The sequence below is a fragment of the Harpia harpyja genome, chromosome 8 (genome assembly GCF_026419915.1).
Source record: "Harpia harpyja isolate bHarHar1 chromosome 8, bHarHar1 primary haplotype, whole genome shotgun sequence".
Classification (NCBI taxonomy): Eukaryota; Metazoa; Chordata; class Aves; order Accipitriformes; family Accipitridae; genus Harpia; species Harpia harpyja.
This window is the reverse complement of record NC_068947.1, coordinates 36,487,285-36,500,030: the sequence shown is the minus strand read 5'-3', so window position 1 is coordinate 36,500,030 and position 12,746 is coordinate 36,487,285. Positions and strand designations below refer to the sequence as shown.

Genomic DNA, 12,746 nt, shown 5'->3' with positions numbered 1-12,746 from the left:
GAGAAGTCCCTTCATGAAGCTTCCTTGCCCAGGCCAACTGGAGATAAAACTTGATGAGGTCAGCTGGTCTTGGTGAAATGATGTTGGCTTTCTAGGGCCATTGCTGGCTCAGCGGTGCTCTGAGCTGGGCCCAGGAACGCACTTGCTGGGGCAGGAGGGCTGCTGCAGGGTCTGAAGGTGAGAGTTTATGTGGGGATGAGATGCAACAATCCTGCAGGGGAGACAGCCTGGGTCTCACTCTCCTCTCCTGGGTCATCACTGAACATTTTGCAGGAGGCTTTAATCCCAAAGATTGACCTGTTTTCTCAGTAATTTCACATCCCGGAGCTCTGGCACAGTGACGCCATGGGGCTGCGGGGGCACTTGCTGGAAGCGTTGCAGATACGGCGGTGTCTGTGCTGTGGCTGGTCTGGCCTGTGGCGGCGGCAGCTCTGCAGGTTGCGGTGACCTCCCAGCTCATCTCTCAAAGCGTAATTTCGAGCCAGTGGCAGGCTGAGGCTCCGTGCTGATCCAGAAGACGTTCCTGTTTCTACTGGGCACTGGCTGGGGTCTCCCCCCACAGCAGCGGCTGTGCCAGGTGCCAGGACGGTCAGCACTGCAGGGGGAGGGAGGAGACCTGCCAGCTGGTGGGAAGGGAGCGCTTCTTGGGGATGTTACCGGTAGGAAACAAGGCCCCTGCTAAATCTGCTGGCCATACTGAAGCGATTGGAAGAGAAGAAAATATTTCTCTCTGCAGCTTGGAACAAATAAGCAATGGAAACACTCTGACCCAAAATGTAAGCCAATCAACTGGGAATATGTTATCTTCAAATTACTAATAGACTGCTGGTTTTAAACTCCCCTAAACAAGCAAAGTGCTGGGTGTAGACAAGTCAAAATATATGGACCGGCTTGCAGAGTGGTGGACATGTGAGGATAACTGCATAAAGCCATCCTGGAGCCATGATCTGGAAGAGAACAAAAGCCATGCTGTGTGAAGGAGCAACCAGCTTCTCTTTCAGTTGCCTCCATCCTGGGGTCTTGTAACCGCTGCCACCTCTCCGATGCATGAACAAAGGCTGCTACTTCTCACTTTCCTCATCTTTCCTTCACTTGCAGCAACCAGCCACAGACCTGGGGTGGGGGATGGGGTGGGGACCCCTTGCCCGAGAGATGGATGTGAATTGCGGGGCCTGCGAGCGGTCAGGCTGGTGCTGGGTAGCTGCTCTGCGTGGTGCTGTTCCCGTGCCACTGCGCTGCTGCGTTTCCATACGGGGCTTTGGCAGCGTTCAGCGCTGGCTGCTCACCCTCCGGGTCTCAGGGGATCTTGCTCCTCTGGGCAGAAATTGAGTGCGATCCTGCTGCTGCTGCAGCCAGTGCTCGTGCAGGTGGTCACCACTACGCAGGCAGCTAAGTGTGTTTTTGCCACTGCTTTTCGTGTCACTTTGCAATTGCAAACGAGGAGCCAACACAATGTGAGCGGCTGATTATTCCAGGCCTGCAACTGGATGACTACGCTCTAGCTTTTGCATGCTAACAGCAGGGCCTCGTTAGGCAGGTGTCTCTCAAAGCCTTTTTCTTTCTTTCCGCAGAGGCTGGCTTTGCTGTCACAGCTATCTCCCGCACCCCCGGGGTGACCTACAACGAGTCCTTCGACCTCCAGTGCATCATCAAGCCCCACTACCCATCATGGGTACCGGTGTCGGTGACGTGGCGTTTCCAGCCGGCAGGCAGCACCGAGTTTCATGACCTGGTCACTTTCACACGCGATGGTGGGGTGCAGTGGGGTGACAGGTACGCAGGTTTCCGGACCCGCACCGCCATCGAGAAGGCTGAGTCCAGCAACAACGTGCGCCTGAGCATCAGCAGGGCAAGCGACACGGAGGCCGGCAAGTACCAGTGCGTGGCTGAGCTCTGGAGGAAGAACTACAACAGCAGCTGGACGCGGCTGGCAGACAGGACCTCCAACCTGCTGGAAATCAGGGTCCTGCGGCCGGGTGAGTGCCAAGAGCGCATGAGAGGGGCTGAGGGGTGTGTTGTGGGGACAGGGTACGTACCAGCGCTGTGGTGGTCCCTCCAGAGTGAGGACTGCTCTTGTGGCTGCAACTGACATCTCACACTTGCACATGGCTCAGGAGGAACTGCTTGGCTCTTCGGCAGTGGATATGTTGGAGTTCCCTTATTCTCCTCTGTGGAACTGGGTCCTCTCATTGCTCCTCATACGCTGTTCATGGGGTTTTCTTCTGGGAAGCGAGGTGACCGAAGCTCGGTCCAGTCTCTGGGCTGTTCTTGTGAGATGGAGGTGGCTTTCAGGTTGCCACCTCCATTCATCAGAGCAGACTAACCTGGGGAAGATAGGAGAGGGAGGGGGCAAACAGGATCAAAGAAGAGAGATGTGCTCCCACCAAAGCCTGCACGTGCACGTGCACCATAGGTGAGGTGCTGCAGTTCTTGTCTAGTAACTGGCTGCATCTCTCGTTCTGCTGGAGGCATCTTCAAAAGCAGATAGTAATCAAAGAGCCTGACTTTCCTCCCCACCAGAAGTTGAGCTCTTTCCAGCTGGAAGTCACTGAGGCCATGGGTACCCACACAGAGTGTGCAACAGCTAGGCAACAGACACCCGACTTGGCAGGGAGGGTCAGAAAACCTACAAGGTGCTTATGTTCCCTGTACAGCCAGTGGAGAGAGTTAGGTGCCTTCTGTAGGCCTTGTCACTGATATTTTGGTAGTGCCTTCTGTTGTCCATGAAGGGTGCAAAGATACATGGTCAGAGCAGCTCTGGGCCATCGCTGAGCTGAACGGTTTATTGCTGTCTCGGCCTTAGGGCTGGAGCTGATGTTTGGAATGAGGCTTTTAGCACCTTCAAGACTCTTGGCTCAGGTCCTTGCAGCATGGTAGTCCTTCCTTCATGTTCCTGTGCAGGGGGACTCCTTCCTAAGGTCTGTCTTCTGGCTTGGCTTTGTGTTTTTCCCCTTAGTTTTTCATACTCTCCTCCATCTTCCCCAACCCTTAGCATATCGTCAGAAAAATCAGGGCATGCTGTGAGATCCAGGCGCCTCATGAGCTCTCCATCATCTTTCTTCCCTCTCTCCTTCCTTGCCCTCATCTCCAGGTTAATCTCCTCCATTTATCTTGATTATCCTGCCTTGTAATACATGTTTTATTACTCACAAGGTCAGGTTGGTGATGTTCATCATTTTAGCTTATTTCCCTAGGAAATAGCATTGACTGGATATGGTCCCTGGAGTAATATGCTTCTTCATGGCACATATCTGTGCATGCATATGTGTGTGAGAGAGAGAAAGAGAATTCCTTGATAACAGCTTCCAGAAGAGAGCCTCCGTGTCACAGCTCAGGGTGTCGAGGGGCACATTTAAAGGACATTTAAACCGTGCTCTGGCAGCCAGTTCTTTACTGGAGCAGTAACCATCAAGTGATGCCTTAACAGAACAAGTTGTCTAGGTCTCCATGGTTTTTATCTCTCCCTATCTCCCTGCTGCTCAACAAACTACTGCTACACAAATCTTAGCTGTCAGTCCAATGAGCCTTGCATAATGTTTGTGGTTTAATGGCTCACAAGGGGGGATGGAAGAGAAGAGAGGCACTCCTCAGAGCGTCCCCAGCACCATGGTTGCACTCTCTCTGTGTTTTGTTTCCATGTCCCAGGCAGCCTCTGAGAGCGGATGGTTGATGTTCTCCGTGAATGCAATGCTGGCAGTTGTACCAGCGACTGCTGTGGTTCCCTCTGGTTTTGCAGGCTGCAGAGGGTCATGTCATGTCGTTGCTGGGTCTTTGGCTGGATAATCTCCAGAGAGGATCCAGGATGATGTGGGAGGTGCCTTCCTCAGACACCACTGAATGAATATGCTAGAGCCCCCGCAGTCAGACCTGTGATGATGAAGCAGGTGCTGGTTTTCAGATTAATATCCAGGGCTGCTTCAGAAGAGGTCATTCAGGACCTCTGAATGATTGAACACCTGAGAGCTCTGTCAGTCTAATTCTGTGTCTCTGTAGTCACCTTAATCTGAGATAACTTCAGGCTGCTACTGGGTGTCTTAGTCTTAGTTTTCTCCTTTCCCTTGCCACTAGCCATGGGTTCCTGCCTTGACACATGCCAGTGAGTTTGGGGTGAACTATCTCCGCTACCAGTCCACTAAGGGATGCTGTAAAGAAGGCTTGTTGGGAGGTCTTTTGGTAAATTGAGCCACCGTGTGTTTCCAGATTGTAAGTTAATGTTGGGATTCTAGTTTCTTCTTAAACCCCTGCTCCCCGTTTGTTAGAGTGACCTTTCTATTTGACAGGTTCCAGGTGCAGACGGGGCAATCGATATATGTCAGCCTTTAAAGTGTGTTCAGGTGCGAAAGGTAAAAGTGTGGCTACCTGATTGCTTCATTAATCTCTTTGCTTTGTGAAATCCCATGTCCTCAAGGGACAGGGTGCTGGAGCTTCTCCTGGTGTGTCTGTTTGCTGTTTCAGTGCTCAGGCTGTCTCTCCTTGACACTCTTGCAGTGGGTGGTGTTTGTAGTTGTCATCCATGCTGAGTGGTAACTGCAGAGGTGGCAGTGCTGGTTTTGAATTACATGCATTAATGTGGCTGCAAAGTAATTTCACCTACAGTGTTGTGGTTTAACCCCAGTCAGCAACTAAGCATCATGCAGCTGCTCGCTCACTCCCCCGCCCCCCCAGTGGGATGGGGGAGAGAACTGGGAAAAAAAGAAAGTAAAACTCGTGGATTGAGATAAGAACGGTTAAATAGGACAGAAAGGAAGAAAATAATAATAATAACAACAATAATAATAAAATTATAATAATAATAAAAGGATTGGAATATACAAAACAAGTGATGCAGAATGCAGTTGCTTGCCACTCGCTGACTGATGCCCAGTCAGTTCCCGAGCAGCGATCTGCCCCACCCCGGCCAACTCCCCCCAGTTTATATACTGGGCATGACATCACATAGTATGGAATACCCCTTTGGCCAGTTTGGGTCAGCTGTCCTGGCTGTGTCCCCTCCCAACTTCTTGTGCCCCTCCAGCCTTCTTGCTGGCTGGGCATGAGAAGCTGAAAAATCCTTGATTTAGTATGAACACTACTTAGCAACAACTGAAAAGATCAGTGTGTTATCAACATTATTCTCATCCTAAATCCAAAACATAACACTATACCAGCTACTAGGAAGAGAATTAACTCTATCCCAGCCAAAACCAGGATATACGGCTGTCTCGTGGCCAACAGGTAATGTTGAGGAAACGTCAGCAGCTTGGAAACGTCAGCAGCTTGAAACACTCCAGTCCTTTCCTACTCATAGGAAGAAATGAGCAGTATTTGAGAAATGAAACACATAGCTCCTGAAGGAGGGAGTGAATAAGGCAGGCAATGGCAGCGTTAACCCAGCTCTGAATACAGGGTCTGTGGGTGGGATGACACAAGTGTGCTGCATGGCATCTGGAGCCAGATTTGGCCTTTTGAGTGTGATGTTCCCGGCCCCTTGGGCATGAAGCTGTTAAAAGGACTGGCAGTGTGAGGAAAAGCCCTATAAAGGGTGCTGGCTGTATGTGTGAGAGCTTCTAGAGAATTTAGATATCATGAGGGCATGGTGTTCGTCACTTGCTGGTGTGTGAAAACTCACCAGCAGCAGCAGTAGGATCTGAAGCTCCCTTTCATGGCCTGCTCCTCAATGTCATGCAAGCCTGCGCACTTTGGGTTGCAAAGTAGAGGGAGGGTTGTGCACAGGTGGGGGCACGCAACCCCAGATAGCTTGTGTGTGCTTTGCAGGGAGAGAGACCTGCACTGCTGTAGGATGAGTGCTGGGTTTTGACTTCTGTAGGCTGGGGCAGAAATCTGGGCTGGTGTGGGGGTCTGTCGGGCAGGATTGTGGACCAGACTGGCTAGATTGCTTGTGGGCATTTCATGTCCTTACAATGCAGTGCTCTCCTTTTTACTTCCATCTCTCAAGCTGCCTGTTGTTTCTTTGTCGCTGAGCTCACATTGCAGCAGAGAGGGAGGAACAATAAAAGTACGGCTCAGTTCATGCCAGCTGCTTCCTTGAAGCCAAAGCTGGCAGGAGACCACGCACAGGACCGCGAGCTAAGCTTGGAGCAAGCCCCAAGTGCAGGGGTAGAGATTTCTTCCCAACCACATCCTTGTGTTTGGGGCTCCCCTTCTGCTGCAGTATCTGGCCTGCCTCTGAAACCCCGGTTCTTTCATCCCTGAACACTGGAGCTTGCCCCGAGGGCTTACCACCCCTTTCCCTTCTAGTGACATTGCCTTGCCCTTTGCACACTTGCACCTTTCCAGGTGGTGAAGAGCATCCTCCATGCAAGCTTTACCAGGCTGGTCTGCAAGAGGTCAGTCAGGACAGATGTGTCCTGTGCTGGGAGGGGACAGGTGTGGTGACTCCCTGGCACTTGCTGATCTCTCAGGTTTTAGGGGAGGCAGAGGTGCGGGCAGTTCCTTTTGAATCCAGATGACCCTGGAAGCGTTTGGATTTGGGCTGAGCTCTCGGTGTGAGGATGCTGGCTGAGCAGTACCCCTTCGCTGCTCTCTGCCCGCTTCCTCAGACAGCACAGAGGGGGAATGGTGCCTGGGCTCTGGGTCCTGCCCGAGGGAAGAAGGCGGTAGATAGATGCATGTGGGTCAAGGGGAGACCTGAGGGCTGTGAGGCAGGCTCTGTTGCCGGCTCCTCCTCGGACCTTGCTTCTGCCTGCCAGGTTTTCGGGGATGGAGCAGCTGAGACGGGAGGCGCTGTCTGGGAGCGGCATGTGTCCGTGCAGTCTGCGGGACTCAGACAAGGGTAGCAGACAGTCTCTGGCGGCACAGTGCATGATGGGGACTGCGCAGTGATCTGGGCAGGCTAGGACGTCTGGATAGGACTCTTTTGGCAAGGAGGCTTGAATAGATTTGTGCTGGTGTATTAAATTGCCATTGTCCTCGTGTCCATTACTGCACTTATCTTTCCCCTGCAGCACAAGCAATGGGGTGATTCGGCAGAGCTTTGAGAGGGCCTGGGGTCTGAGTGCTGGGGAGTCTCTCTGGCAACAACAGAACAAAAAAGCAGGGCTTTCACATAAGCAGGAGGTTGTGGCAAACCCCCCGCCCCGAGCACCCCCCTCACAGCACAGACCTGCCCATCCCGACCTGCAGGGCACCCATCTCCCCATGCCTCTGCAGTCTTCCCACCCCTCCGTCCTTGCGTCCCTCGGCCAGTTCCTTCGTGACTAATCCTGGAGCAGGCACACAGGGAGAAGATGCAATCGCCTCTATAAATCTGCTCTCTTGCTGACAGGTTTTTGACAGTAATGAACATGGGAGGAGGGATGGGGAGGGGTGGTGGAGGATGACAACTGAGCAGACGCCAGGGATGCTGGGCTCCTTGCTGCTTTTTTACAAGCCGTGCTACAGCAGATTGATTGACCTGGGAGCCGTCAAGCAAACAAGGCAGTCAGGCTCTTCATTAGAGCATTAATTAGCTTCCACGGGCTCTCTAGGGGCTGCTTCGTAAAGTTTGGTTTATTAGGAGCTGTCAAGTTGAAACCATTGTGGAGGGGGAGGGTGGAGGCTCCTCAAGCTGGCCTTGGAGAAGCTGGGGGAGGCTTGTGCCTGAACCTTACTTTGAGAGCAGGGTGAGCCAGAGCTGTGCTTCCCCTGAAACCCTGTGCCCGGGTGAGCGCAGAGCACTCTGCCACTCTACTACTGTCCACAAGAAACCACCACTGACATCAGCCTGGCTGCGTTGGGCTAGCGGTGGCCGGAGGAACCTAAGGAGCGGAGAGCAGAGGTCCCTTACCTCTTTGTCCAAGCCCATCCCTGGCAACCACAGAGAGACTACTCAGTATCCCGCTCGTCCTTCCCTCTGAAGACTCACTGAGCAGCCAAGCAGGGGATGGTTGTGGTTGCGCAGGCTGGGGATGCTGGGAGGATGAGGAGGGGATGAGGCAGAGGAGAACTGGAAAAACAGGTTGCTCTGTGGCACGCTTAATGCTGGGAGAAGAGGACTGATTTTCAAACAATTGCAAAGACACTTGTAGAGTATAAGGAGAGGCTTTCCCTAAAAAATGAAAATCAGATATTACTATTAAGTACGTTCTTCCATCTCATTTGTTAGTAAAGTCCGCATGTGAGGAATCCTGTCATGGATGGATGTGAAAGGTGCCTTTTCTACAGTGGGTGGCCAGTGGGGTACTGACCAGACTCTTGAATGGAGGCTCGAACAAGTGTTTCCAAGGGCCACAAAGTGCCTACTTAAAAACCTGATACTTTTTGCTGCTGGCAGCATCCAGCAATAAAGTTAAACAAAGAAAGCTAATGAGCTGGAAACTTCCTTACAGAAGTGAAGTCTGGAAACTTAAGTTTGCTGCTTGCTTCATCCCAGAGTGGTTTTGCTCTGTAGAATAGCACTGCTTCTCTGCTTTACAGCTGCCTGCTCCATCTGGCAAGTAGTTGTACTCTTGCCCGATTTCAAGAAGTGCTCAGGGGAGACAGGAGGCTGTTCATCAGCAGCTGCGACTGTGGCACAGAGCAGTCTGCTCTCCCCTGGGTGCTCGGGGACTTGCCCCTTTCCCTTCACTGCCAGTGGGGTAAGACCTGCTGTTCTGCTTCAGAGCTGCTGCTCTTTCCTGTCGGCTTCCAGCACACTGAACAGACGAAATGAAGGGGTTCAGTGTTGCGTGACCCAGGGCTGTCCCCTTGCATAGACCTGCATTAGCGACCCAGCTGGAGCTCTTATTCTTTTCCAGGTAACACAGGTGAGTTTTCTTCTTCCACCTTGTACCCCTGGTAGTCTCTTACCCCTGCACGTTTGCCCTGGGGAGCTCTGTCCCCACACTTGCCAGGTCCTCTGGGACAGCTTCCCCACGTAGACTTGCTGCCACCTCCTTGGCACAGTTATTTATCCCAGGCTGGCACCCCAGGGTGCTTTTTCTCTACACTTAGCCATCACACCCTGCTCCCAACATCCTCGTCCTCCCTCCATGTACTGTCACTGTCACACACACCCAAGAGCCTCCTCTTATTGCTGCCACTGTGGTGCATAACATACCCTCTAGTGTTTGGGCACTGGTTTGTAAATACAGATTTGAGGCGGGGTTTCATCCATGGGCATGTATCCATGTGAGGATGCTCTCCCTGCCCCGCTCCAAGCAGGGCGCTTCCTGACTGGCCTTGTAAATCCAGCTGTGGTTTTGAGCTCATGGGTATCGGAGAGGTGCTCCACCATATCACTCAGCCAGGCAAATCTGGCCCAGTGCAGGTTACACATTGGTGTGAGGTTACATTGGTGCCAGCAGAGCCGAAGCATCCAGAGCAAATGCCATCTTGATCCCACAAAAAGACTGCCACGTCAAAACGAGCCATCAGCCTGAACAGCAGGGGAGGGAGCTTGTGCTGGATGTGCTGCAGCGTTCCCAACCCCATGCTGGGAATGCCGACACTGGCCTTGCAGGGTCAGAGCTGTGATTCACCTCCCCCTGCCTTCGGTTTCCCATCTGGGATACTTGGCTCCTCTGCAGGTTTGCCCATGAAATGTTTGTGTCAGGGCCAAGTGTGTTGAGCTGATTGCAGTCAGTTATGTTCAGGGTTTCCCTTGGGGCTTCAGCCTGGAAAATGCACCCAAGGGCATAACCTGAGAAGTTGGACTTTAAATGTATGAAGCATCTTGGATGCATTTCATGAGGGTGAAGGGGGTGGGAATGCATCCTTGCACCTAGTGGGACCGTAACCTGGCTCAGCCTGCTCTGTGTGTGCCCATTGATCTTACTGTGGGCAGTCTTACTTTTCAGCCCCCTGACAAGACTGACAATATCAGGAGACCTGGGCTGTATTCAGAATATGCTGCTCTGTTCAAATTGACTCTCTTCACGGTTACTTTTTGAGGAGCAGTTTTTTCATTTCAATTTCAAAGCACTCTCTGCTTCTCTCTTTGATACCTCCTGAGCGGTTTTCCACTCCCATTTGCAGCATGCATATACTGAACCACGGTGTCAACCTGTTTGCAGTCTGTGCACATGCAACTTCTTTGATGTTGTCTTGAACGTCTTCTCTCCACACACTTTAGCTTCTCATCGATTCCCTATTTGCTCTCCTTGGACTAAAATACTCTACGGTGAACAGTAGTTAGACATTGTCCAGCTCTAAAGCTTTGTGTATCCCTCATGTCCTTGAAGACTTCAAAAGCAGAGTCAGCAGGGGCAGCCCTTGGGGGATAGGGAGCACTGGTGATAAGCGGTTGCCAGCCAGGTGTTGACCACCATTCTCCTTCCCCAGTCCATGCATGGAGCCCCAGCCCCTTAGCTACCCCACTGGTCTCCACAAGGTGAATGGCCTCAGGGCCAGCAGGCTCAGTGCTGCAGCAGCATGATTTTTCTCTTGCTGCGCTCTCAGCCCTCCAGTCAGAGCGGTACCCAGCCCAGGTGTCTCTCCCAGCATGCCCAAGCAGCAGCTTAGGCTGTCCATCCTTGTGCATGGGACCTATACCATTTTTCTAGCTTCTGCATTGCGTGGGATGCTTCTCCTGGGTTGAGAAACTACATATTCTCCATCAGTCCTTTGCACAGCCAGACCGTGTCCTGTTTTGAGAAGAACAGTACTGAACAGCCAGGCAGAGAAACGGCCCAGCCCCAGTTACAGTAAATGCCCTGCCTCTTGCCTTCATGAGCATTGGTTTGACTGATCGTCTGGGGGTGTCTTCCGCTGGTGGGACACAGCTGGCTGGACACAATGGCTTTGCTCTTCAATGCGACAGTGACCTGCATAGCCAAGTGGTGTAGCAATGCCCACGTAAAGGAAGCAACTTCAGTAAAATAAACCCAGCTATTTCTTCCCATGGTGATTTTACCTTGTAAGATTAATACCTCTGTGTCAGCAGAATAAACAAGGACAATTTTTATCTGAATGCTTTTCTAGAACTTTGGTTCATAAGGGGCTTTTGGGGTTTCTACCTGTTCTGATATTGGTCAAAGAATAAATTCCTGCCATCTGCTTCCTTACAGCAAAATGGCAGGCTCCAGACATGCTGAACCTATGGCTCAGGGTCTTTTAACATGTATACATAAAAGTTGGCTCCCAGGGCTGTCTTACTTGCTTAAATACACATTTGGGATGCTGTTAAAGAAAATTCCTAGAGTTTTCCCTGTCCCATATAACAGAGAAGCAGGGAGTGCAGATAATGATAGAGCTGTAGCCCATCCTGCTGTAATACTTCCTTGGTCCCTAAGAAGTTCAAGACGACAATTTCTTAAGAAACGACAGATGGCTCATTTCACTTGGTTGTTCTTCTACACAGTAGTTGAACTTGCCAGTTAATTTATGGAGGCATCATCATCATCATGAGCATTTAGGGTACAGGTGGAGCTGATATAGCACTTGGTTGTACATGTGCTGCTGGCTGCATGCTCCTGTCACATTCCTTGTGCCAGCATCGATCCCGCTGTGTGCCAGCTCAGTTTACTAAACCTGCAGAAAATTAGCCTGGTGGAAGGGAATAGTTAAAGGTGAGTGGAGTGAGCTAGCTCTTGGATGGATTCAGTTAGGTTGTTCTCAGGGGACTTTTATCTTTGCACGGAGGGCAGCACTGACAACCTGGGGCTGGCAGGGCTGGTGTGGGCAGCATCCAAAAGAACTCATGATCCTGCAAGAGGTCTGTCTGGAGAGCTTGCTCTCTGGATGAGCTGAAAATGCTCAAGTCAAATACAGTGCATGCAAAAGTCAGCCATGCACTATAAGGTGCAGCTGTACTCTTAGCGTGCACCTACACAAACTCCTCAAGTATTTTTCTGACACCCTGTTAGGAAATTCGGCCGTTAATGGCCAGCCTCCAGAACGGCATGGGAGTTTGTGTGTGGTGCTGCTGTATGTGTTATGACTTGCTCTTCGGGTACATTTAATTACTTTTTTTTCCTAATTGACAGAGCACTCCTTTGCTTGAAATCTTTCTGACAAGGAGTTGATTAAATATCTCAGTATGTTACTTTTTTCTTTCTTTATCCTCTGTGGCTGTAGCTTGGTACTGAATTTATCTTCCAGTGATCCTATCTCCATATTTTAATTTACAAGTGATCAGTGAGCCGTATATTGTTTTCTGACAGCAGGCACAACTCATACTGGAAATCTTTTATTCCTCCCTCCCCTCCTCTCTCTCCTGCAGAACTTTTACATTCATTTCAGGGTTTGGCAGGAAGGTTTCTAGTTTTAGGTTTGTGGGTCATTTTGCTTTGGGGTATATTTGTTTATTGCTGTCCTTCAGAGAGACATGGTTTCTGTTTCTTGGGGAAGCTCTTGCTTTTCCCAGGCCAGCGGCATGTCCCAGCCAGTGGTCTCTGGCTTATCCATGGCTGGACCTGGAGGCTGTGGGCTTCCCAGCTTTCTCCATCCCTGCAGCTACACACACAGCCTTTTCTGTATATGCTCACAGATGTATGGCTTCTGGGCTTTAAAGAGACTTTCTGGGTCACATATGCATGCTTCCTTGAGGCCCTGCTTGGTAACCTGCTAGTTTGTTAGCTGCTCCGCAGACTCCAGCATGGCACGGCTGGTAATCTCAGGCTGTCCCTTAGCTGAGCAGATGTCCTTGTCACAGCCTGCAGTCTTTGTGCCACAGCATGAGGCATGCAGCAATGGTCTTGACCCGCTACCTATGTGTTTGGTAAGTCAGCAGTCTGATTGTGCGGCTTTTGAGGAGGGGGGGGCATCAGGCTGCTTGTCAGTAGATTTGGCTGGGGCAGTGCTCACCTTCTATGAGGCTGAAGCTGGTGGGGGTACAGCAGAGCAGGCAG

The 12,746-nt window shown here is 51.3% G+C and overlaps 1 protein-coding gene across 3 annotated transcripts in view; it reads left to right on the top strand.

Moving 5' to 3' along the window:
• The window catches only part of IGSF3 (immunoglobulin superfamily member 3), a 101,443-nt gene that overhangs the window by 69,541 nt on the left and 19,156 nt on the right, over positions 1-12,746 (top strand). For all 3 annotated transcript variants that reach the window (XM_052794370.1, XM_052794369.1, XM_052794371.1), the window contains one exon: positions 1,572-1,976. In XM_052794370.1, coding sequence (XP_052650330.1) covers positions 1,572-1,976 — 405 coding nt within the window. The remainder of the gene's footprint in view (positions 1-1,571; positions 1,977-12,746) is intronic.